The sequence below is a fragment of the Ranitomeya variabilis genome, chromosome 6, assembly GCF_051348905.1.
Source record: "Ranitomeya variabilis isolate aRanVar5 chromosome 6, aRanVar5.hap1, whole genome shotgun sequence".
NCBI classification, from domain to species: Eukaryota; Metazoa; Chordata; class Amphibia; order Anura; family Dendrobatidae; genus Ranitomeya; species Ranitomeya variabilis.
The window spans coordinates 248,024,721-248,051,934 of record NC_135237.1 but is presented as its reverse complement, the minus strand read 5'-3'; the positions used below and the strand labels follow the sequence as shown (position 1 = coordinate 248,051,934).

Genomic DNA, 27,214 nt, shown 5'->3' with positions numbered 1-27,214 from the left:
TGGAAAGGTGTATGTAATTGGTGTTGAAAAAATTGTCAAAATTAAATTATAGTATTGTACAAATTGTATGGTAAAAGATAAAGTGTCAATGGCAAAGGATGAGGTAAGGTAAAAGGAAAGAAAACCATTTGTGGTAGCAACAGAAGCACCAACACAACTTCCACCAGCTGTAAGGGCAATTGTACTACAAAAACAGGCCACTATTGGCCTGCACTGCTGCAAGCAAGCGTATTAGTGGGGAGCATATATCAGATTCATAGCTAAAGGGCGTTCAGAAAATATTAAGCAAAAGTACCAAAAAAAGTTTAAATCTTTATTACATGAACAAGATATTTAAAAAAATGAATTAATGGCAGATGAGAGGCAGCATCAATAATGGAAGCAGGCTTAAATAATATATTTGATATAAAAAATACAACAACTGTATGTAAAGAACATTATGGCTTATAAAAATAGAGAAAAATGTATCTTACAAATCCATATTTTGTGTATTTGCTGCAAAAAGGTATGAATAAATGGGAATATAATAATGAAGTGTAACAAAAAATGAGTAAAAACCATACTGTAGTATGTCTGCCTCTCCCGGGATGTTGCCTAGCCGGTTATTTGCCGTAAATCGATAATGCGGGAAAAAATTGCCCAACCTGGAGTATTCAAAGAGATTCCATCAACTCTAATGTATACCATTTTTTCATGCCTCCAAGTTTTTATGGTCCTGGTACTTTATACACCAATGAGCCTAATATACTTCTGAAAAATGCAATTCTTTTCTAGAATATTGGAACTAAGAGTCTTTCAATGTAACAAATATGTTTTTTTTTGTTTTACTAATGTTGGATCATGTATAGATTATTAATGATTGAGGGGCTAAATATTGTTACAAAAGTAAGAAGTATCAGCTTTACAAATATACTTGAGAAATACAACGTTTTTGCTTTCTTTGTCATCTTTTTATCATTATATAGGGTTCCTGTGTTTGAGAAGGTGTGATGTAGATCATTAGATGTAATAATATGCCGGAATTAGCTGGGTGAGCCTTCCTTCAAATTAGAAATATATTAATACTGAGCAAGTCTAAGGGACAGACAAAAACTGGGGTAAGTAATTTGGGTTACCACAGCAATCCTACAACCTAAATTCAAATTCCCTATGTAGAGAGTGTAACTAAAATAAGCTGTCGGGCCAGAATAAGAACTTGTCATAAGGATTTGTAAATACACTGTACAATGTCATAGCGCCTTCTAGTGCCTTATAAATGCATCACAACAAAGGAAAATGAAAGTACAAGGTATCTGAAAACATGAAATGTTGGTTTAGGTGCTCACCCAGTACTCACGACTTTACAGTACCACAATTTATCAAGGGTGATCCACATATATTTATGTACAGAGGGTTTTTTCATTTACATCAAAAAGTTTCTACAGTTGGAAATGACTGAAAGGCATAAAACACAAACTTCCCTTACCTCTGCGGGCTCTGGTTCTGAAAAAATTCACAATCACTTTCTTTTGAAGTTGGAGAGCCTTTGTAAGTGTAGAACACATCTTCTGTCTCTGTCACATAGGTCATTTCATTTATTAGATTGTCAGCAGATGAATGCTGTGGCTTCCTAATGACATGCCGTAATCTAGGGCTCCTCCTGTGGAAAGCCACCACAAGAAAATCAATTAGGCATCATTCATATTTAAAAAGAATTAGCCAGTGTTTAGACATTGGAAGCAATCAATAAGAAATGTCAACATAAGGGTTATGCTGCCATTACTGTCAATTATGATAATGAATAACACTGAATTAGTGATTACAAATACAAAAATCCTAAACTTGCCGTGAAGGCCACACAGATTATCAGACATACTGAAAAGGGGACAATGATGGCGCAGTCTGAAATGTAAAGCAGAAAATGTTGCCACCATAGACCAAACAAAAGAAAACAAACTTTAGAGAATAAAAAAAACATTTCACTTGTTGGTTGCAGGTTTTCTCTGTAAAATATCTGAATATGGCCTAACTTGGGTAACATTTACCAGTAATATTTTCTTCACTGTTGACTACCTATCAACTTTGCTGTAACAGGGCCAATATATCTTATTGCCATTTTCTGTTTAATTTGCCCAGGTACCAGTCAGTGTACTGGAAACCAAGAAAAAAATAAAATAACCTGACAGAGTGATTTTCCACCTCTGTACAATTACAGAGATACAAAACTTCTACAATTTTTTTTGATTAAATTATGAAAACAAGTAAAGTCGGAATTCGTACAACAAAAAATTTTCAGGGCGTCATAATTCTCCAAGACCTGTAATGTTTTCATTTTTTATGATGCTGGAGCCGAGCGAAGGCTTACATGGTAAGCTTGCATTCTCATTGATATCATTATGGGGTAGATACATTTTGATTGCTTTTCATTGCAGTTATTATGACTGAAAAAATGCAAATCAGACCTTAGGGTCTCCGCAAGAGAAATTACACTAATAGAATGTATCGAACGCGGTGAATCAGCATGGTTGATAGACGGCAGCGCTTAGCAAACAGGGAACGTACGCTGCATCCAAAGAGCTGTGACTTCTGGATCATGGGCACCCGGCATTAAAATTTTCTCTTCTTTTTACCGTGTTATTTCAGGAAATCTACATGTACTTTAGACGCAGTAAATAGACAGGCTTATCTTTTATATTGAAGCAAGTAATGAATGAATATAAAACCTGCACTGCTTTCAAACTGCATATGCCTGTAACTGCTGCGGGTGAAGCTCCACGCACCTGTCTAATTCTCCTGTCACTCTTTGAAGGCAGCATTTACAGAGCGCCAGCGGGGGGAGTACAGTTCGATGTGACCATGACGCATAAATGACGTGATCGCTGATGGGTTGCCATGATGGCTATGGGTCTACTGATGAACTTTGTGCCTGTCATGATGGTACTCTTGTGAAAACCAGCTCGTGGCTGGTGTTCATAGGAGACCATTATTTTTTAGTATACAGTTATGGCCAAAAGTATTGACACCCCTGCAATTCTGTCAGATAATACTCCGTTTCTTCCTGAAAATGATTGCAAACACAAATTCTTTGGTATTATCTTCATTTTATTTGTCTTAAATGAAAAAAACACAAAAAGAATTGCCCTAAAGGCAAATTAGAGATAATTCCACACCAAACATAAAAAAGGGGGTGGACAAAAGTATTGGCACCGTTTGAAAAATCATGTGATGCTTCTCTAATTTGCGTAATTAACAGCACCTGTAACTTACCTGTGGCACCTAACAAGTGTTGGCAATAACTAAATCACACTTGCAGCCAGTTGACATGGATTAAAGTTGACTCAACCTCTGTCCTGTGTCCTTGTGTGTAAAACATTGAGCAGGGAGAAAAGAAAGAAGACCAAAGAACTGTCTGAGGACTTGAGAAACCAAATTGTGAGGAAGCATGAGCAATCTCAAGGCTACAAGTCCATCTCCAAAGACCTGAATGTTCCTGTGTCTACTGTGCGCAGTGTCATCAAGAAGTTTAAAGCCAATGGCACTGTGGCTAACCTCCCTAGATGTGGACGGAAAAGAAAAATTGACAAGAGATTTCAACGCAACATTGTGCGGATGTTGGATAAAGAACCTCGACTAACATCCAAACAAGTTCAAGCTGCCCTGCAGTCCGAGGGTATAACAGTGTCAACCCGTACTATCCGTCGGCATTTGAATGAAAAGGGATTGTATGGTAGGAGACCCAGGAAGACCCCACTTCTTACCCCGAGACATAAAAAGCCAGGCTGGAGTTTGCCAAAACTTACCTGAAAAAGCCTAAAACGTTTTGGAAGAACGTTCTCTGGTCAGATGAGACAAAAGTAGAGCTTTTTGGGCAAAGGCATCAACATAGAGTTTACAGGAGAAAAAAAGAGGCATTCAAAGAAAAGAACACGGTCCCTACAGTCAAACATGGCAGAGGTTCCCTGATGTTTTGGGGTTGCTTTGCTGCCTCTGGCACTGGACTGCTTGACCGTGTGCATGGCATTATGAAGTCTGAAAACTACCAACAAATTTTGCAGCATAATGTAGGGCCCAGTGTGAGAAATCTGGGTCTCCCTCAGAGGTCATGGGTCTTCCAGCAGGACAATGACCCAAAAGACACTTCAAAAAACACTAGAAAATGGTTGGAGAGAAAGCACTGGAGACTTCTAAGGTGGCCAGCAATGAGTCCAGACCTGAATCCCATAGAAAACCTGTGGAGAGATCTAAAAATGGCAGTTTGGAGAAAGCACCCTTCAAATATCAGGGACCTGGAGCAGTTTGCCAAAGAAGTATGGTCTAAACTTCCAGCAGGGCATTGTAAGAATCTCATTGAAGGTTACCAGAAGTGGTTGGTCGCAGTTATTTTGGCTAAAGGTTGTGCAACCAAGTATTAGGCTGAGGGTGCCAATACTTTTGTCTGGCCCATTTTTGGAGTTTTGTGTGAAATGATCAATGTTTTGCTTTTTGCTTAATTCTCTTTTGTGTTTTTTTTCATTTAAGACAAATTAAATGAAGATAATACAGAAGAATTTGTGTTTGCAATCATTTTCAGGAAGAAACTGAGTATTATCTGACAGAATTGCAGGGGTGTCAATACTTTTGACCATGAGTGTACATAGCAATACAATGGTAATGCTGTGTATAGTACAAGCAATCAGATGATCGCAGGTTCAAGTCACCTAAAGGGACTAACAAATGTAGTAAAAAGTAAAAGAGATTTTAAAGAGCTAAAAAATATAAAAGTTCAAATCACCTCCCCAATTCCCAATTAAAAATTAGGAAATAAAAATGTTAAAAATACACATATTTGATATCATTGCATTTGAAAAAGTCTGTTCTAAAAATCTAAAATAAATTAATCCAAAAGATGAAAGAAGAAAAATAAATCAAAACGCCAAAACTGCAATTTTTCGGTTGACGCAACAACGCAAAAGAGGGTAGTATGAGAGGATTAATACATTGTTATTTTTCCCAAAATTATATCAATAAAAACATTGGCTCTAGGCGGAAAAAGCAAGCTTTTAGACAGATCCATATCCTGAAAATTGAACGTTACATACATACACACACCGTATTATATATATATATATATATATATATATATATATATATATATATATATATATATATATATATATAAAAATTAAACATTTTTTATTGTTTTTTTATATACAATAAACTTGACATTTTTTGCTTAAAAATTTAACAAGACATATTTCATTATGACATCAGACATATTAATCTGTCTATTTGACCAGGGATGGATTATTACATCTGTGCGATTGCCCATGCACACAGGCTGTGTACGAGTGATCGCTGCCGGGTGTCAGCTGATTCTGTCACGCACCGCTCCCGGCACTTTAACATGGGGCCGATCGCCGCCGGGTGTCAGCTGATTATTACACCTGACATCCGGCACTATGTGCCAGGACCACTCCTGGCACATTAACAAACATGATCGCAGCGTTCCGGCAGCATAGGGAAGCATCGTGCAGGGAGGGGGCTCCCTGCGTGCTTCCCTGAGACCCTCGGAACAACGCGATGTGATCGCATTGTTCCGAGCATCTCCTCCTTGCAGGCCCCGGACCCAAAATGGCCGCGGGGCTCCTTCCGGGTCCTGCAGGGAGGTGGCTTGCAAGCCTCCTGCACTACCTGTCAGATCACTGCCCTGACACAGTGCTTTGCAAAGTCATGTCCCCCCCATGGGACAAAGTAAAAAAATCTATAATATAACGCTGGGAGCGTCACTCTGTCCGAAGCCTTTATAGACTGCGCAAGCGCCGGCGCAGTCTGGACCCCACAGAGTGACGCTCTCAGGAGATCGCAGTATGCGTAAGCACTGAACGCACACCGCGCTCTCCAACGGAAAAGCAGGGGCGAGCCAGGAGGGTGAGTATGCTATATTCACCTGTCCCCCGTTCCACCGATGCGTGCTGCTCCATCCTCCACATCCTCTGCCTGTGACGTTCAGTTCAGAGGGCGCGATGACGCGCTTAATGCACGCCGCCCTCTGACTGAACAGTCACAGCCAGAGCGCGCCGGTGTCCCCGCCTGCTCAGGCCCCCAGCACTCGGCGCCCAGCACAACCACGCAAAGCCGTCCGCACTCACCACAGCCACCCGCACTCACCACAGCCACACACAGCCGCAGGGGCTCTGCAAACTCAATGTGATGCCTGCAGACCATCCCATCTTAGTCTAGATTCCAAACGGTGCACTTTTCCTTCCAAGCTCTGCCATGCGCCCACATGGTGGTTCCCCCCCACATATGGGGTATCAGCATACTCAGGACAAATTGCACAACAACATTTGGGGTCCAATTTCTCCTGTTACCCTTGGTAAAATAAAACAAATTGGAGTTGAAATAAATTTTTGGTGAAAAAAAGTTAAATGCTCATTTTTTTTAAAACATTCCAAAAATTCCTGTGAAACACCTGAAAGGTTAATAAACTTCTTGAATGTGGTTTTGAGCACCTTGAGGGGTGCAGTTTTTAGAATGGTGTCAAACTTGGGTATTTTCTATCATATAGACCCCTCAAAGTGAATTCAAATGTGATGTGGTCCCCCCAAAAAAATGGTGTTGTAAAAATGAGAAATTGCTGGTCAACTTTTACCCTCCCTAACGAAAAAAAAAAACTTTGGTTCCAAAATTGTATGATGTAAAGTAGACATGTGGGAAATGTTACTTGTTAAGTATTTTGTGTGACATATCTCTGTGATTTAAGCGCATAAAAAAAAATCAAAGTTGGAAAATTGTGAAATTTTCAAAATTTCAATTTTTTTTCAAAAATAAACGCAGGTATTATCAAAGAAGTTTTATCACTATCCTGAAGTACAATATGTCATGAGAAAATGTCAGAATCATCAGGATACGTTGAAGCGTTCCAGAGTTATAACCTTATAAAGGGACAGTTGTCAGAATTGTAAAAATTGGCCCGGTCATTAACGTGCAAACCACCCTTTAGGGTTAGAGGGTTAAAAAAAAAATGTAAACTTTTAAAAAAAAAAAAAATATTTTAAAAATAACAAAAAAAATCAAAACATATTGTATCCATAAATAAATATTTGTAAGAAAAAAACAAACAAACCACAAAAGTACACATATTAGGTATCGCTGTGTCCACAATGATTCGACCTATACAACGGTCTGTCTATAAAACTGCTACTAGTTAACCCCTATAGCGAACACCATAAAAAAAATATAAAAAACAAGGCAAACAACGCTTTATCATCATACCACCGAACAAAAAGTGGTACAAAACATGATTAAAAAGATGGATATAAACATGGCACCACCGAAAAAGTTATCTTGCCCAGCAAAGTACAAGCCATCACACAGCTCCATCAGCTGAAAAATAAAAAAAGATATAGCTCTCGGAATAAAGCGATCCCAAAATAATTATTTTTTTTCTATAAAATAGTTTTTATTGTGTAAAAGTGCCAAAACGTAAAAAAATATAATTAAGGTATCGCTGTAATCGCACTGACCCAAAGACTGCCTTATCAATTTTTATCACACACGGAACGACATAATCCCCCCCAAAAAAAAATCCTGAATTGCTCGTTTTTGTTCATTCTGCCTCCCACAAATAGGAATAGAAACCGATCAAAAATGTCATGTGCCCAAAATCTTTACCAATAAAAATGTCACCTTGTCCAGCAAAAAACAAGCCCTCACATGACTATCTGGGCCAAAATATGGAAAAATTATAGGTCTCAAAATATGGTGATGCAAAAACAATTTTTTGCAATAGAAAGCGTCTTTTAATGTGTGACAGCAGCCAAACATACAGTGGGTACGGAAAGTATTCATACCCCATTCAATTTTTCACTCTGTTTCATTTCAGCCATTTGGTAAACTCAAAAAAGTTCATTTTTTTTCTCATTAATGTACACTCTGCACCCCATCTTCACTGAAAAAAAACAGAAATGTAGTAATTTTTGCAAATCTATTAAATAAGAAAAACAAATATCACATGGTCATAAGTATTCAGACCATTTGCTCAGTATTGAGTAGAAGCACCCTTTTGAGCTAGTATAACCATGAGTCTTCTTGGGAATGATGCAACAACTTTTTCACACCTGGATTTGGGGAACCTCTGCCATTCTTCCTTGCAGATCCCTCTCCAGTTCCGTCAGGTTGGATGGTGAACGTTGGTGGACAGCCATTTTCAGGTCTCTCCAGAGATGCTCAATTGAGTTTAGGTCAGGGCTCTGACTGGGCCAGTCAAGAATGGTCACAGAGTTGTTCTGAAGCCACACCTTTGTTATTTTAGCTGTGTGCTTAGAGTCATTGTCTTGTTGGAAGGTGAACCTTCGGTCAAGTCTGATGTCCAGAGGACTCTGGAAGAGGTTTTCATCCAGGATATGTCTGTACTTTGCCGTTTTCATGTTTGCTTCAATAACAATTAGTCGTCCTGTCCCTGCAGCTGAAAAACACCCCCATAGCATGATGCTGTCACCATGTTTCACTATTGGGATTGTATTGGGCAGGTGATGAGCAGTGCCTGGTTTTCTCCACACATACTGCTTAGAATTATCACCAAAAAGGTCTATCTTCATCTCATCAGACCAGAGAATCTTATTTCTCAATAGTCTGGGAGTCCTTCATATGCTTTTTAGCAAACTCTATGCAGGCTTTCATATATCTTGCACTGAGGAGAGACATCCGTTGGGCAACTCTGCCATAAAAGCCCAACTGGTAGAGCGCTGCAGTGATAGTTAACTTTGTGGAACTTTCTCCCATATCCCTACTGCATCTCTGGAGCTCAGCCACAGTGATCTTGGGGTTCTTCCTTACCTTGCTTACCAAGGTTCTTCTCCCACGACTGCTTAGTTTGGCTGGACGGCCAGGTCTAGGAAGACTTCTGGTGGTCCCAAACTTCTTCCATTTAAGGATTATGGAGGCCACTGTGCTCTTAGGAACCTTGAGTACTGCAGAAATTCTGTTGTAACCTTGGCAAGATCTGTGCCTTGCCACAATTCTGTCTCTGAGCTCCTTGGCCAGTTCCTTGTGACCATGTGATATTTCAGTATTTCTTTTTTATTAAATTTGCTAACATTTCTGCATTTGTTTTTTTTCAGTCAAGATGGGGTGGAGAGTGTACATTAATGTGAAAAAGAATGAACTTTTTTGAATTTACCAAATGGTTGCAATGAAACAGAGTAAAAAATGTAAAAGGGGTCTGAATACTTTCCGTACCCACTGTAAAAACCCAATATAAATCTGGTATCGCTGTAATCGCACTGACCCGAAGAATACAGTCACCTAATCACTTATACAGCACGAGGAACGGTGTGAAAAGATTAATAAAACCAATTCTTTACCTGCTGTTGATTTTTTCATTCTGCCTCCCAAAGATCGCAGTAAGGCTTGCCGCACATTTATCCTGCGATCTGCATTAAGCGCTTACACCGGGGTTTCCGTGTAAATCTCTGAAATATGTGATTCAGATGGAACCTCTGGCAGAAGATTCCCTATAATGAGGCAGATGAAGGCACTGTGAACGCTATCTGACCTGTGATCTGGCAGTGTCCGTCTTTTTAGGATTGCATAAAAGTGCTGTCGGTCAGTTTTGTGCACTTCTGAAAAGAAAGGACACCCTTGAACAGAAGCCAAATGGAGTCCAGAGTAACTCTGCTGCTTCATTATAGTGAATGGATCACTCAGGGATTCATCTGAATCATGTCACTCAGATTTAGATGGAAACCCCAAAGAAAGTGATCAGCGTAGAGTTCCAAATAAATGTGATCCCAAACATTATGTAATATGTTCCCAATAAAAGCTTCAACTCAATCCACAAAAAAGCAAGCCCTCACTCAGGTCTGTCATCTGTTAATGGAAATATAGGGGGCTTCCACGATACTAGTAGTACAAAGGCTCTGGAAAAGTGAAATGGCTCCTTAACCCTTCAAAAGAAATTCTTCAAATTCTGTGCTCCCAAATCCAAATGCCTCCTCCCTTCTAAGCCCTACAGCAGAGGTGTCAAACTGCATTCCTCGAGGGCCGCCAACAGGTCATGTTTTCAGGATTTCCTTGTGTTGCACAGGTGATAATTTAATCACCTGCACAGAATGATTCCAGCACCTTGTGGAATGCTAAGGAAATCCTGAAAACATGACCTGTTGGCGGCCCTCGAGGAATGCAGTTTGACACCTCTGCCTTACAGTGTACATAAACCACATATAGCATCCACATGTTTGGCATGTCTGAAGCTATAAGAGCCCACCTAACTTACGGGTGCATGTCTCCATAAGCACGGGCTGGGCATAACGTACTGGTGACTGCAGCGTACTGGTCACTATAGCTTACTGATCACTACAATGGCAGTTTACAATTTTAGTTTGGCAACATTCATTGCTGCTTGTTTCAGAAAAAATACAAATGGAGTCAAAATTGGCATTACACCTGTAAATAAATTCCCAAATGGGTAAAATTTTCAAACTTGGGTCACTTGAGGGGGGAAGTCCACAAACTCTTACAGGAAAATCTGCAATCCAGGAGGCAAATAGAGCTCGGTTCCTCCCGAGTCTTTCCATATGGCTAAATAGTACTGTGAAGCCACATATGGGGTATTCCAACATTCAGCAGAAATTGTGGGACAAATTAAGGTGCCATTTTTACCCACTTTTTGTGTGAAAACGTAAAATCTGGGGCTAAAACCACAATTTGATGGTAAAAATGTAGTTATTTTTTCTTTACTGCTCAATGATATAAAGTTCTTTGACACACCTGTGGTGTCAATATGATCAGAGCACCCCAAGATGAATTCATTAAAAGGTGTAGTTTGTAAAATGTGGTCACTTATGAGGGGGGGGTTTCTACTGTTCTGGCACCTCATGGGCTCTCCCAGTTAGTCATGGCACTTGCAAACCATAACAGCAAAATCTGGCGCTCCTTGCGTTCTGAGCTTTGCACTGTGCCTGAAAATATTTCCCGATTACATGTAGGATATTGGCGCACTCAAGAAAAAATGGACCTCAGTTTGTTGTAAAAAAAAAATTCTATTAGCACTTAGAAAAATTAATCTTGGGGCTAAAGCATGTTTGTGAGGAAAATGTGATTTTATCATTTTCATGGCTCAACGTTATAAACTTCTGTGAAGCAACTGGGAGTTCAAGGTGCTTACCGTGCATCTAAATATATTCCTTGAGGGGTCTTGTGTGTGTGTGTGTGTGTGTGGGGGGGGGGTGTTTCCACTGTTAAGGCACATGATCCCAGGAAATTTTACATTCCAAATTTCAATTACGGTCCTTCACTTTCGAGCCCTGCTGTGCGCCCAAAGAGTAGTTTTCTCCCTTATATGTGGTATCGGCATATTCACGAGAATTTGCACTACAAATTGTATGATGCAGTGTTTGCTGCTATAAAAATACAAAACTTGGGGCTGAAATAACATTTTCGTGAGGAAAACGTGATTTTATTATTTTCACGGCTCAACATTATAAACTTCTGTGAAGCACTTGGGGGTTCAAGGTGCTCACCACGCATCAAAATACGTTCCTTGAAGGGTCTAGTTTCCAAAATGGCGTCACTTGTGGGGGGATCTCCAAATGGGACACGACATCAGCTAATGATTCCAGGAAATTTTACATTCAAAAAGTTAAAAGATACTCCTTCCCTTCCGAGCCCTGCTTTGCGCCCAAAACAGTAGTATTCTCTCTCATATTGGGTATCGGCATACTCAAGAGAAATTGCACAACAAATTGTATGGTGCAATTTCTCCTGTTACCCCTATAAAAATGCAATTTTTGGGCTAAAAATATATTTGTGGAGAACATTTTTATTTTTAATTTTTACAGCTCAACATTATAAATTTCTGTAAAGCACCTGGGGGTTCAATGTGCTCACCACATATCTAGATCAGTTCCCTGAGGGGTTTAGTTTCCAAAATGGTGTCACTTGTGGGGGATTTTCACTGTTTAGGCACATCAGTGGCTCTCTAAACGCAACATGGCGTCCGGCAATTGTTACAGAAAATTTTGAATTCAAAAAGTGAAATGGTGCTCATTCACTTCCGAGCTCTGCAGAGCGCCCAGTGGTTTTCTCCCTCATATGGGATATTGGCATGCGCAGAAGAAATTTCACAACAAATTTTGGGGTACATTTTTTCCTGTTACCCTTGTCAAAATAAAAAAATGGATCTGAAATAAATTAATTCTGAAAAAAAGTTAAATGTTCATTTTTTTCCACATTCCAAAAATTCCTGTCAAGGTACCTGAAGGGTTAATAAACTTCTTGAATGTGGTTTTGAGCACCTTGAGGGGTGCAGTTTTTATAATGGTGTCACTTTTGGGTTGCTTCTATCATATAGACCCCTCAAATGTGATGTGTTTGCAAATTCTGTTGGAAAAAGGAAAAATAAAATTGCTGGTCAAATTTTAACCCTTATAACTTCCTAACGAAAAAAAAATATTGGTTCCAAAATTGTGTTGATATAAAGTAGACATGTGGGATATGTTATTTATTATCTATTTTGTGTGATATATCTCTGCTATTTAGGCTGCCGTCACACTAGCAGTATTTGGTCAGTATTTTACATCAGTATCTGTAAGCCAAAACCAGGAGTGGAACAATTAGAGGAAAAGTATAATAGAAACATATGCACCACTTCTGCATTTATCACCCACTCCTGGTTTTTGCTTACAAATCATGATGTAAAATACTGATCAAATACTGCTAGTGTGACAGCAGCCTTAAGGGCATGAAAATTGAAACTAGGAAAATTGCCATACTTCTGTTTTTTTCACAATTAAACGCAAGTCATACCTTAGAAATTTTACCACCATCATGAAGTACAATATGTCACAAAAAAAAACAATCTCAGAATCAACAGGATTGTTGAAACGTTTAAGAGTAATTACCTCATAAAATGACAGTGGTCAGAATTGTAAAAAATTGGCCTGGTCATTAATGTGCAAACCACTCTCGGGGGTAAAGAAGTTAAAATGGGTATTCCTATATCCAAGATCCTATCCCAGTATGTAGCACTTAAGGTACCGTCACACTAAACGATATCGCTAGCGATCCGTGACGTTGCAGCGTCCTCGCTAGCGATATCGTTTAGTTTGACACGCAGCAGCGATCAGGATCCTGCTGTGATGTCGCTGGTCGCTGAATAAAGTCCAGAACTTTATTTGGTCGTCCGATCGCTGTGTATCGTTGTGTTTGACACCAAAAGCAACGATACCAGCGATGTTTTACACTGGTAACCAGGGTAAACATCGGGTTACTAAGCGCAGGGCCGCGCTTAGTAACCCGATGTTTACCCTGGTTACCAGCGTAAAAGTAAAAAAAACAAACAGTACATACTCACCTGCGCGTCCCCCAGCCTCTGCTTCCTGACACTGACTGAGCTCCGGCCCTGAAGTGAAAGTGAAAGCACAGCGGTGACGTCACCGCTGTGCTGCTAGGGCCGGAGCTCAGTCAGTGTCAGGAAGCAGAAGCTGGGGGACGCGCAGGTGAGTATGTACTGTTTGTTTTTTTTACTTTTACGCTGGTAACCAGGGTACACATCGGGTTACTAAGCACGGCCCTGCGCTTAGCAACCCGATGTTTACCCTGGTTACCCGGGGACCTCGGCATCGTTGGTCGCTGGAGAGCGGTCTGTGTGACAGCTCTCCAGCGATCAAACAGCGACGCTGCAGCGATCAGCATCGTTGTCGCTATCGCTGCAGCGTCGCTTAATGTGACGGTACCTTTACTAGTAAATTAGGGAGACAAAAACCGCATATAGAGTCTTATCCTCAGATTAAGTGTTTTTAAACAGGGAGCTGCTCACCTGATGGTGTAAAGCAAAAGTGTGTGCGTATCGGCTGCTGCAGATCCACGGGCCACCCACGTGACCTTCTCAGAGACGTTGTACAGGATAGTTTGTGGATTAAGTCCGCTCTGCCACAATAATACAGATTCGAAGCTAATGAAAAACTCTGGTGGTTTATTCAACGCGGTTCAAGGTCTATCTGACCCCTTCATCAGGAAATTACCACAAAGACTACCATGTAGTATGTAGCATGTGTAATAATAATGATATTAGGAAATACCTCCAAATAGAAATGTAATACAGTGTTTCTAATTTACTATGCAGCTTACTTCATGTGCAGGACCTTAAGTATCCATCGTTATGACCACTCATATAGAGACAGCCAGTTTCTAGTGGTCATAACCATGGATACCTATGGTCCACCAAGCCTGCACATGAGGAAAGAGACTTCGTGAATCAGAAAAACTATACTACATTTCTAATTGGAGGTACTTGCTAATATTATTATTATTACACCTACTATATATTTGGAAAGGACCTTGGAGATGGGAATACACCTTTTTAAGTGGTTAATATATGAAGGGGTGCCCAAAAAAAGAGAATTACTTATTTGCACTGTTTTTTTCAAGATAACGTCTTGAGAACATTAATCACCTTCAAAACACTGTCCATTAGATGATATGCAATTGTCCCAATGTTTTTTCACTGTTCAAAATTTTTTTTTATATTTTTCTGAACTAATGCTGTTAAGTGCCTTCAGCTATTTTTTCTTAACCTCTTCAACGTCCTGAAAACGCTTTCCCTTTAGGTTTTCCTTCACAAGAATATGTCGCAGGGGGCAAGGCCGTGCGAGGTAGGGGGGTGACCCTGATTTCTTTGTCAAAAGTCATCATAGGGGATGGATCTTGGTATTACACCTATGATCTTGAAAAGGATTAATGTTTTCAAGATGTTATCTTGAATAAAAAAAGTTTTAATTAAGTAATCCTTGTTATGTTGGTGTACCCCCTCATATTCTTTCCTCTTGTTCTTGAATATTTACATAGAATGAATAAAAAGGAACAAAGGATATACAACACACAAAATCTTTGAAAGAAAAACAAACATTTTTGGGATTTGTACACATCATAATGGTTTGATGTGCAAAGAAATGTAATATGTATTTTTCTTCAGTTCCTTTTATCATCAATTTTAAATAAGTGATTAAAAGGCAAATACCCATTGTAAAGTCTTTAGTAGACATGTGGTGTTTTGTGGTATTTAATGGCCCAATGATAATTAAATGAAGTCATAAATGGACAGATAATTTTAGGATTCTCATGGCTACAAGTTAATCAGCAGTCACTATGTATCACTCTGTACATCAATGCTACAGTCTTCAGTAATTAAAAAGCTTGTTGTGGTCTTGTAAGGGAAAGACGTGATTAACCAAGTAGAACAACAGCTTTTCTACTGACTAAGAACTGATCAACTAAATCAACAATCTTACAGAATGAGGAGGCATTAGAAAGATTTACCCAGGCAGAATATATAGGAACGATTTACAGTAGTTACCGTAATTAATTAAAGGGGTTCTTTGAACAAATAATAATAACTGCTCACGGTCTGGATGGACTACAATAAGGCATTTGATGCAATGGCTCACGGCTCAATCATCAAATGTTTAGAATCATCTGGATTCAGCAAAAATATTTGCACATGAAGGCAATGACACTGGAAGACAACACTGATGAAATTAAAACTATGGACTAGACATCATCCGGAGGGTATCTTCCAATCTGACTACTTGTCACCCGTAGGAGATAAACAAAATGAGCATATAGCCTTATGGGTATATGCACATTTTGTTTAAACTTACTTACAGCACAATATTTACTCATTTTGTTTGCATCTTAGGTTTTGTCTGTTAAATGGCCAGTGTGAACAAGCTCTTATACTATGCATGCATACCAACTTATACTCGGGCTCATTTCTTTGGAAATCTTCATCATCCCTGCTGTTCATCATTGCCATGATTCCACTATCAATCTAGGCTACCAAATCTGCAAGAACCCAGAGAGGATTTCACATACTTATAAATGGAAGATTTGAAGTACATTGCAGAAAATCTGTTCCTGAAATCCAATTGATAACCAATACTGTGAGACTATTCCATACAGATATGTTCATGAAATTTTGCCTTGAAAAATGTGCCATTTTGGTTATAAAGATATCTGTGGTCTTTGTCCACATGCCATCCGTATGTACGTATGTGACATCTATGTGTCCGTGTTTCACGTACCGGTGCCTTGGAAAAACAGTATAGTTAGCGCTGTTCCCTGGCACCACGAGCTGTAGGCAGCTCTCATCATTGTCGCTGTGATCAGCGCGACCAGGAGAAAATGATGTGAAATGTATTCAGTAACAGTTGTGCAACTACTATGTAAAATAAAGAATTAACTTTAATTGTGCTCCAGCACAATTTTCATAACCAGCAGAGGGAAGGCCCACAGCTGGGAGCTGATGTTAATAATCTGGTACAACGGACAATAAGAGCAAACTGATTATATCTAAAAGATATCATATCATTTTATTATATCATAGAAAAGTCACAACAATATATAGAACACCAAAAAACAATGCAGACTGTTATGAACCCCACCCACACCTATCCCCACCCCACATATACACTTCAGTCCCTGGAAAAATAAATAAATAAAGGTCTAAAGACCGTAACTCAGGGAAAAGATAGTGCGTCCAAACATGGACGTCAGGGAAGCAGCATGCATGAACCAGATGATCGGGAATAAAGTTACACCCATCTATTTAACATCTAAGGTGCAATAGTGCATGGCAAGAAATGCAGCACTTACCAACAGATGAGTGGAAACAAGGAGGGGGGTGGATGGAGGGTCCCGACGCACATTTCGCGGCAGCTAGAGGCCGCTTTCTCAAGGGAGTGTGTCTCAGGTCCCCGCAGGACCTTCTAATAACCCCATGAACTTAGTCACATGGCCTGAAATGGCCAATCAGGACGGCTAGAGTCAATGGGAGGAGCTAACAAATACATGCTCCAAGGGATTTATGGTCCTGTTGAAACAAATGAATCATGAATCACTGATGTCCATTGAAACTGAAATTGATGGCCTGCAAGTCACCTTGCAAAAAAATATGACAGCGGAGGCCCTCAAAAATTTCAATGATGAGGTTGATCGTGAACTGCAAAAATGGGCGAACGATATTCAGTCTACTAAAGTAAAAAAATTTAAGAGAGACATTCAAGACAAACAACAGTGTCGCGTGTATAGATGGCGAAATTCTTTTGGACGATCCCGTTCTCGCTCTAGGAATGTATCATATTCTCAGTCTAGATCCACCTCACGTTCAAATAGATCCACTCATGAGGACGACAAAATGCCTCGGGGCACACAGTCTGGTGGTATCTCGACTACTGAGCCAACTAATCAAAGGATTGCTACCAGACAATTCACCAAAACCAAAAACTCTGGGGGCAGGGCTCCCCAGGCTGGCCCTCAGGGTGGCCTACAGGTATTGAACCTTTCATCTCATTCACTGACTATGAAACAATTAGAGGTTTTAAGTAAGGGCCTAACCTTCTCTCCCACTAATCCTTTCAATTACTTTGTAGCGTTAAAGGATTTGCACCTCTTTTCTCGTAAATTGATCCTGAGAAAGCTTCACAGCAAAAAAGTACATCAGAGACCATGAGTGAGGTGGAAATGAACACCCTTCGTGATCTGGAGGATCTTCTTGGGGAACAAGACAGTCCATGTGCAAGTAGGTTTCCCCCGTCCATCATGCCTGGGTCCACTAGTTTCCCCCCCTTGTCTGAGTTGAAATGTTGAAATTTTTACAAAATTGGTTAGTCACGATTTTAAGAAACTTTCGTGAAGGCGCAGATGCGACAACCTAAGCGACAAACAGCGTCAAGCTATTACAGAACTACAATCTTTTAAGGACGTTGTTTTCAAGCCAGCAGACAAGGGGGGAACATAGTTGTTTGGCCTTGTGAGAAGTATGAGTAAGAGGCCTTTCGACAGTTAAGAGATTCTACAACATATTGCAAATTGTCGTTTATCCCTATGACCTCCTATGCTCGTGAACTCCAGGCAATTTTGGTTAAAGCCCTTGAGACTAACATCATCACTAAAAGAGTGTTTGATGGGTTAATGGTTAGGTCTCCAAAAGTACCCACGTTTTATTTGTTACCCAAAATCCACAAGGATGCCCTCGACCTCTCGGGGCGTCCTATCGTGTCCGGAATAGGGGGCATTTGTGACTTTGCATGTCAGTTCATAGATTTTTACCTGAATCCCCTTGTGGAATCATTGCCCTCCTATATCCGCGACATGACGGATGCCCTGAAGCGGGTTGATGGCATCCTTGTGGATAATAGTACCCTCCTCGACACTATTGACGTCGAGAGTCTGTATACTTGCATTGACCATACGCAGGGCCTGGAGGCTGTTCGTCTCTTCCTGGGGACCTCCGACCTGGACGGCTCTCTATGTGGTTTAATCCTCGAGCTGCTGGGCTATGTCCTATCCCACAACTTTTTTGTCTTTAAAGACAATTTCTATTTACAGAAGCGGGGCACAGCCATGGGGAAGGCCTGTGCGCCCTCGTATGCAAATCTCTTCCTGGGTGCCTGGGAGAGATGCATATTTGGCGACGGGGGCCCACCGGCCGCCTCCCATGTGCTGTGCTGGTACCGCTATATTGATCACATCATTATGTTGTAGGATGGGTTGGCCTGCCAGCTCGAGGATTTTATGAGGATATTGAATGACAATATCTTCAATATTCGACTTACATATGTCTTTGATGATAGGAGGGTTGACTTCTTGGACGTCCGCCTTGAGGTCAATAGTGACAGGTGCATCCAGACGGACGTATTCAGGAAGCCTACCTCTGTCAATTCTCTATTACATGCGTCTTCAGCTCATCATTCGTCCACTGTGAGAGCCCTCCCGGTCGGACAGTTCGTTAGGATGCGGCGAATGTGCTCTACTGACTCTAAATTTGAGGCACAGGCCTCAGACCTTAAACAACGCTTTCTAGCTCGAGGCTATAGCCGTAGATGTATCAAAACTGGGTATGATCGTGCAAGGAAAACCTCATGTACTAGTTTGCTACATCCAGTGAAGAGATGCAAAAGTGTAGGTAGGGATGGACCTATTCGGTTCATCTCTACCTACAATCACGAATGGCACAACATGTGTGCCATTCTAAACAAACATTGGCCTGTTTTGGGAGTTGATCCCGCCCTGAGGGCCTCCCTGGGCAGCTTTCCTTTGATGACCCCTAAAAAATCCAAAAATCTTCGTGACTTGCTGGTTAGGAGCCACTATGTTCCGGCTCCCAGCAATCCCTTTTGCACTAGTGGTCAGTTTGGATCTTTTTCATGCGGGCACTGTCTTGCCTGCGCCAATGTCCTATGCTGTTCTACCTTTGCCTCATCAGATGGGTCAAGGGAATTTAAAATCAGACAATGTATCTCTTGTGGTACTTCTAATGTTATATACTATGCCACCTGTTCGTGCCCCAAAATATATGTGGGCCTTACCACAAGAGAATTTAGAATACGGGTACGTGAACATGTGCGGGGCATTGGCGCGGCAAAGTGTCCGATACTTCGGAATTGGATACTATTCCTCGTCATTTCAAGTTACATCACAATTGTGACGCCAGTATTTTGAAAGTGAGGGGGATTGATGCCCTCCATCTTGGTATAAGAGGGGGTGACAATAAAAAACTTCTTGCCCAAATTGAGACAAGGTGGATCGTCCAATTAGATACCATGATACCGAAAGGCCTCAATGAATATTTAAGCTTTGCCCCTTTTTTGTAGTCCTCCTGATATTTGGTTTCCTAGACTCCTGTTCCCACATGCCCCCATGTTTATCAACCCCGTGGATGTGTTTTTAACTTTTTTAATTTTATTTTTTTATTTAGTGTTTGTGACTCTGCTGATTTATTGCGCCCCCGTATTTTCTCCTACTGGGCCCCCCTTTGGGACTGAAAATGACCCCGGACTTCATCTCATTATATGGGAAAATTTACAGCCATCTCAGCGACTTTGGATGATTTCAACTTTTGTAATTTGTATATATTTTGTGATGTTATAGTTATATGCAGCCATGTTGTTACACAGCAATTTTTTTTTTTTCTTTTCATCCAGTTAATTGTCCTCATACATGCTCTCATGGCTGTGCGCATTGCACTGCGACCTATTGTTTCCTGTCTGCGGGTGGGCGTCTTTACGGTGTGTGCACCGCTTGGTGGGCTCTCCCCTGGTGTGTGTGCACTTCTCGTGACGCCCTATCTGCAGTTCAGGACCTGACGGCCGCAGTGCGCATGTGCCGACTCTAGCCATCCTGATTGGCTGTTTCAGGCCATGTGACTAAGTTCATGGGGTTATTAGAAGGTCCTGCAGGGACCTGAGACACACTCCCTTGAGAAAGCGGCCTCTAGCTGCCGCGAAACGTGCGTCGAGACCCTCCATCCACCCCCTCCTTGTTTCCACTCATCTGTTGGTAAGCGCTGCATTTCTTGCCATGCACTATTGCACCTTAGATGTTAGATAGACGGGTGTAACTTTATTCCCGATCATCTGGTTCATGCACGCTGCTTCCCTGACGTCCATGTTTGGGCACACTATCTTTTCCCTGAGTTACGGTCTTTGGACCTTTATTTATTTATTTATTTTTCCAGGTACTGAAGTGTATATGTGGGGTGGGGATAGGTGTGGGTGGGGTTCATAACAGTCTGCATTGTTTTTTGGTGTTCTATATATTGTTGTGACATTTTACCTTTTCTATGATATAATAAAATGATATGATATCTTTTAGATATAATCAGTTTGCTCTTTTTGTCCTCCTGCTGTTATCTGATACTGTTTGGAGCTGATTTTTGATTTGGGTTTGCAGGCACATATTCTCTGCCACCCTGGTCTCCAAGTATGTACATTGGATTTTGGTTGCTACAACGGACAATACCCCATAAAGTTCCCAGGCTATTTGTAACAGCTCACAGCTGTTTGCTTAGCCTTTCCTGGTGAATTTACATGGAACCCCAGAAAAAAAATGATGTGGGGTCACCCTATAAATTCAAACCAGCAAAGGCTAAGAAGACATCTGTGGGTTGATATTAACCCCTTAAGCTCCAAGGGTGGTTTGCACGTTAATGACCGGGCCAATTTTTACAATTCTGACCACTATCCCTTTATGAGGTTATAACTCTGGAACGCTTCAACGGATCCCAGTGATTCTGACACTGTTTTCTCGTGACATATTGTACTTCATGATACTGGTAAAATTTCTTCGATATATCTTGCGTTTATTTGTGAAAAAAACGGAAATTTGGCAAAAATTTTGAAAATTTTGCAATTTTCCAAATTTATTTTTTATGCCCTTAAATCACAGAGATATGTCACACAAAATAATTAATAAGTAACATTTCCCACATGCCTACTTTACATCAGCACAATTTTGGAACCAAAGTTTTTTTTGTTAGGGAGTTATAAGGGTTAAAAGTTGACCAGCAATTTCTCATTTTTACAACACCAATATTTTTTAGGGACCACATCACATTAGAAGTCATTTTGAGGGGTCTATATGATAGAAAATAACCAAGTGTGACACCATTCTAAAAACTGCACCTCTCAAGATGCTCAAAACCACATTCAAGAAGTTTAGTAACCCTTCAGGTGTTTCACAGGAATTTTTGGAATGTTTAAAAAAAAATGAACATTTAACTTTTTTTCACAAACAATTTACTTCAGCTCCATTTTGTTTTATTTTACCAAGGGTAACAGGAGAAAATGGACCCCAAAAGTTATTGTACAATTTGTTCTGAGTAATCTTATACCCCATATGTGGGGGTAAACCACTGTGGGTGCATGGCAGAGCTCGGAAGGGAAGGAGCGCCATTTGACTTTTCAATGCAAAAGTGAATGGAATTGAGATGGGACGCCATGTTGCGTTTGGAGAGCCCTTGATGTGCCTAAACATTGAAACCCCCCATAAGTGACTCCATTTTGGAAAGTAGACCCCCTAAGGAACTTATCTAGATGTGTTGTGAGAACTTTGAACCCCCAAGTGTTTCACTACAGTTTATAACGCAGAGCCGTGAAAATAAAAAATCATTTTTTTTCCACAAAAATTATTTTTTAGCCCCGTTTTGTATTTTTCCAAGGGTAACAGGAGAAATTGGACCCCAACTGTTGTTGTCCAATTTGTCCTTCCTGAGTATGCTAATACCCCATATGTCGGGGTAAACCCCCTGTTTTGGCGCATGGGAGAGCTCGGAAGGGAAGGAGCACTGTTTTACTTTTTCAACGCAGAATTGGCTGGAATTAAGATTGGACACCATGTCGCGTTTCGAGAGCCCTGATGTGCCTAAACAGTGGAAACTCCCAATTCTAACTGAAACCCTATCCCAAACACACCCCTAACCCTAATCCCAACCATAACCCTATCCACACCCCTAACCCTGACACACCCCTAACCCTAATCCCAACCGTAAATGTAATCCAAACCCTAACTTTAGCACCAACCCTAACTTTAGCCCCAACCCTAACCCTAACTTTAGCCCCAGCCCTAACCCTAGCCCTAATGGGAAAATGGAAATAAACACATTTAAAAAAAAAAATAAATAAGTTTCCCTAACTAAGGGGGTGATGAAGGGGGGTTTGATTTACTTTTGTAGTGGGTTTTTTATGATTGGCAACTGTCACACACAATAAAAGACGCTTTTTATTGCGAAAAATATTTTTTGCGTTACCACATTTTGAAACCTATAATTTTTCCATATTTTGGTCCACAGAGTCATGTTAGGTCGCGTTTTTTTGCGGTACGACTTGGCGTTTTTATTGGTACCATTTTTGGGCATGTGACATTTTTTGATCGCTTTTTATTCCGATTTTCGTGAGGTAGAATGACCAAAAACCAGCTATTCATGAATTTCTTTTGGGGGGGCGTTTATACCGTTCCACGTTTGGTAAAATGGATAAAGCAGTTTTATTCTTCGGGTCAGTACGATTACAGCGATACCTCACTTACATATTTTTTTTATGTTTTGGCGCTTTTATACGATAAAAACTATTTTATAGAAAAATAATTATTTTTGCATCGCTTTATTCTGAGGACTATAGCTTTTTTATTTTTTTGCTGATGATGCTGTATGGCGGCTCGTTTTTTGCAGGACAAGATGACGTTTTCAGCGGTACCATGGTTATTTATATCCGCCTTTTTGATCGCATGCTATTCCACTTTTTGTTCGGCGGTATGATAATAAAGCGTTATTTTTTTGCCTTTTTTTTTACGGTGTTCACTGAAGGGGTTAACTAGTGGGACAGTTTTATAGGTCAAAAAAAAGGGGAGAAGCCAGTGAAGTGCTGGTTTGGCAGTGTGGAAGCCAGATCTGAAATGTCCGCACAGGACCTGATCGGCTTTTACCTGCGCTTGCCTTTCGCGGCACCAAGGGAGTGATTCTGATATGCTCCAGGTACAGCTTGCATGTTATGGTATGTTATTTAATGTGGTCTTTCCTTTTTTTTTCTCACTCTTAATACATGTAGGAGGCCGTAATGGCACAATGTAAATAAAATACGTAGAGTAGGACTGCCCCATTATGAGAATGCCGTGAAGTGGCGGGGTAGCTCAAAGAATTGATCAATTGTTTGCTAAATGTCTCATATTTGAAATACAGATAGAATTTAGTATGTGCATGTGCACCTTATGTATTGTGTCCTGACCTTAAGCAGTGCTGACTTCTCCCTTTTTTTAGTTTTATAGGTCGGGTCGTTATGGACGCTGTGATACTAAATATGTGTACTTTTATTTTTTTTTTATTTAAAGAGATGTATTAATGGGAACAATATATATATATATATATATATATATATATATATATATATATATATATATATATATATATATATATATATATATATATATTACACATTTAAATTTTTTTTTTTTTTTTTACATTTTTAGCTTGTCCTGTTATGATCCTTAGTGGCTGAGGATCACCGAATGGACTAGCTAAGTTATTGAACATAGAACAAGCTCTAGGGAGGTGGTAACTGGACTGACCGCAACCTGATCCTAACCAAACACACTAAAGGTAGCTGGTGAACGTGCCTAAATTCCTGGACGTCTCGACGCAGCCTGAGAAACTTGCTACCCCTATAGAGAAAGTAAGACCTCACTTGCCTCAGAGAAATGACCCCAAAGATATAGGAAGCCCCCAACAAATAATAAAGGTGAGGTAAGGGGAAAATATAAACGTAGAAATGAAAACAGATTCAGCAAATGAGGCCCACTAATACTAGATAGCAGAAGACAGACAGGGAACTGTGCGGTAAGTAAAAAACCCTATACAAAAAATCTACGCTGAGAATACAAGAACCCCCACACCAACTAACGGTGTGAGGGGAGAAACTCAGCCCCCTAGAGCTACCAGCAAGCAAGGAAATCACATATTAGCAAGCTGGACAAGGACAAATAAATAACCAAGAAACATATTGAACACTGATGAGCAAAAAATAACCAAACAGAAACTTAGCTTCTCTTGGCGAGACAGATGATGAAGGAATTCAGGAGAGATCAAAATAGCACTGAATACATCGACAGCAGGCAACCACTGAAAGTCCAGGTGAGCTAAATAGGAAACCAGCTAACAGATAATGAGACAGCTGAACCAGCCTCAGACCTGCAGAATGACACAAAGAGCCACCAGAGGGAGCCCAAAGACAGCACTCACACAGTACCACTTGTGACCACAAGAGGGAGCCCAAAAACAGAGTTCACAACATTGTCCCACTTGACACACTTTGCAGAGCACTGTGTCAGATCAGCCATCTGACATGCAGGGCTCCTGGCTTACCAGCGCCTGCTCTGAGCAGGCACTTGGTATGTCACCTCCCTGCAGGAACCGGAAGTAGCCCCGCGGCCATTTTAGATCCGGGGCCTGCAGTGAGGAGACGCTCGGTACAAGGTGAGCACATCGCCTTGTACCAATCGTCTCAGGGAAGCAAGCAGTATGCACCCTCCCTGCGCGATGCTTCCCTGTACCGCCAGAACACTGCGATCATGTTTGATCGCAGTGTGCCGGGGGTTAATGTGCCAGGGGTGGTCCGTGACCGCTCCTGGCACATAGTGCCGGATGTCAGCTGCGATAGTCAGCTGACACCCGGCCGCGATGGCGAGGCCGATCGCATATGACGTACTATCCTGTCACTGGGAATTAAGTTCCAGGTCACCTTGACGGGATAGTACGTCATATGGGATTAAGGGGTTAAAAGCCTGGGAAGGGGTCAGAAATATTGCCTTCCCCCCCGGCTACCAACATCATCCCTCAGCAAACCCAGAAATGGAGCAGCCATGTGACACACCAAAGCTGGTGCTTAGCTTAGCTCGTCGCGGCTGTTGCAAGTGGGGTAATAGGGTTGATGTTACCTTATTGTCAGGTGACGAAGCCAAGGGGTTAGTAATGGAGAGGCATCTATAAGATACCCTCATTACTAACCCCATAGTAAGTTTTGAAATAAACAGACAGCAAGAATAGAATATTTTTTTGAAATAAAAATCAACACCTTTTAACACATTTATTTAAAAACAAAAAACAAAGTTATACTCACCTTTCGCCTTATCCATTGAAGCACTTGTCCCCTGTAAAAAATAAAATAAACAACCATATACCTTACCAGTCCAAAGTGAAGATTAGAAACACTGTCACATGCCATAATCCATCTCTGCAGTATCTTGTTTACAACCTGAACTGTGGCATGATGCAACCGATCACTCTGAAAATCAGGATACAATGATCTGCTGTGAGCGCAGTTCACTGTGAGTGGCCCAATTACCTCAAATAAATCACCACAAGCAACATGAGAAAATATCATGATGCTCAGTGATCCCACTGAGGTCACTACAGTTCATCAGGCTGGCTCACAGTGAAGTGAGCCTGGGAACGCACCTTCAGTGACTTGTAGAAACCTCTATGATGTCACCAACAGTCACTTAAGCTTGCAGCACCTCATTGTCTAATGGTTTTCAACCGATGGATTACGGCATGGGACAGTATTGCTAATCTTCACGTATTGTTACTCTTCACGTCGGACATGTGAGGGATATGGTTGTTTATTTAATTTTTTTGTACAGGGGACAAGGGCTTCAGTGGATTGGGCAAAAGGTGAGTATAATGGTTGTTTATTATTTTCTGTCTTTTACAGGGAACAAGGGCTTCAATAGAATAGGAGTAAGGTGAGTATAACTTTGTTAAATAAATGTGTAAAACAGGGTGTTGATTTTTATTTCAATTAAATAATTTTATTATTGCCGTGTGTTTCTTAAACAATTTACTATGGGATTAGTAATAAGGGCATCTTATAGATGCCTTTCCATTACCAACACCTTGGCTTCATGTCACTTGACAATACAATGGTGACATCAACCTCAACCCCATTACCCCACTTGCCACAGCAAGAGGGACAAGCGAAGCTAAGGCCTCTTTCACACTTATCTTTTTGAAGACGCTGCAATGCGTCATTCTGTGCAAAAAACGCATCCTGCAAAGTTGCCCGCAAGATACGTTTTTTGCACACAGACTTGTATGACCGACACATCGCGACGTATGGACACACGTTCCATATGTCGTGCACTGGATGCGTCTATAAATGGCGGACCGTCGTCACAAAAAGTTCAATGTAACCTTTTTTTGTGCAACGGGTCCGCCATTTTCGACCGCGCATGCACGGCTGAAACTAAGCCCCCACCTTCCTGGACTGCAGAATGGGCAGCGGATGCGTCCATCCGTTGCCCACGTCGTTCAGAGAATTCACAATGTCCATCGGTACGTCAGCCCGACGCATTGCGACGGGCCCAATACCGACGGAAATGTGAAAGAGGCCTAATCGCCAGCTTTGGCGTATCGTATGGATGCGCCATTTCTGGGGCGGATAAGGGCTGATATTGGTAGCCTTGGGTGGGGGGAGGGATATTTCTGACCTCTTCCACGGCTATTAATATGAACCCACAGTTGTCTGTTTAGCTTTTGAAAGTTTGAATTTATAGAAGGACCCTACGTCATTTTTTTTCTGGGTTCGCCGTAAATTCACCAGGAAACAGCTGTGAGCTGTTATTAATAGTCTGGAAACCTTATTGGGTATTGTCCCTTGTCCCAGATTATTAACATCAACCTCCAGCGGCAGGCTTTCCCTCTGCTGGTTAAGAAAATTGTGAAGGAACCTGCACCGTTTTTTATTTTTTTATTTAATTCTTTATTTTACACAGGAGATACAAAGCTGCTGCTGAATACAAGTCCCATCATTGTGCTGATCACAGGGAGACCAGACGACAATGATGAGTGATGCCCTCAGCAGCCTACACCTGTGAGCAGTGCAAACTGTACTGCTTTTCCCTGGCGCTGGTGGCTGAATACAATTCCCAT

General features: G+C 41.0%; 1 protein-coding gene across 6 annotated transcripts in view; it reads right to left on the bottom strand.

Annotated features, from left to right (window-relative positions):
* The window catches only part of PTPN3 (protein tyrosine phosphatase non-receptor type 3), a 530,936-nt gene that overhangs the window by 119,069 nt on the left and 384,653 nt on the right, over window positions 1-27,214 (bottom strand). For all 6 annotated transcript variants that reach the window (XM_077269560.1, XM_077269564.1, XM_077269563.1 and 3 more), the window contains one exon: window positions 1,466-1,639. In XM_077269560.1, coding sequence (XP_077125675.1) covers window positions 1,466-1,639 — 174 coding nt within the window. The remainder of the gene's footprint in view (window positions 1-1,465; window positions 1,640-27,214) is intronic.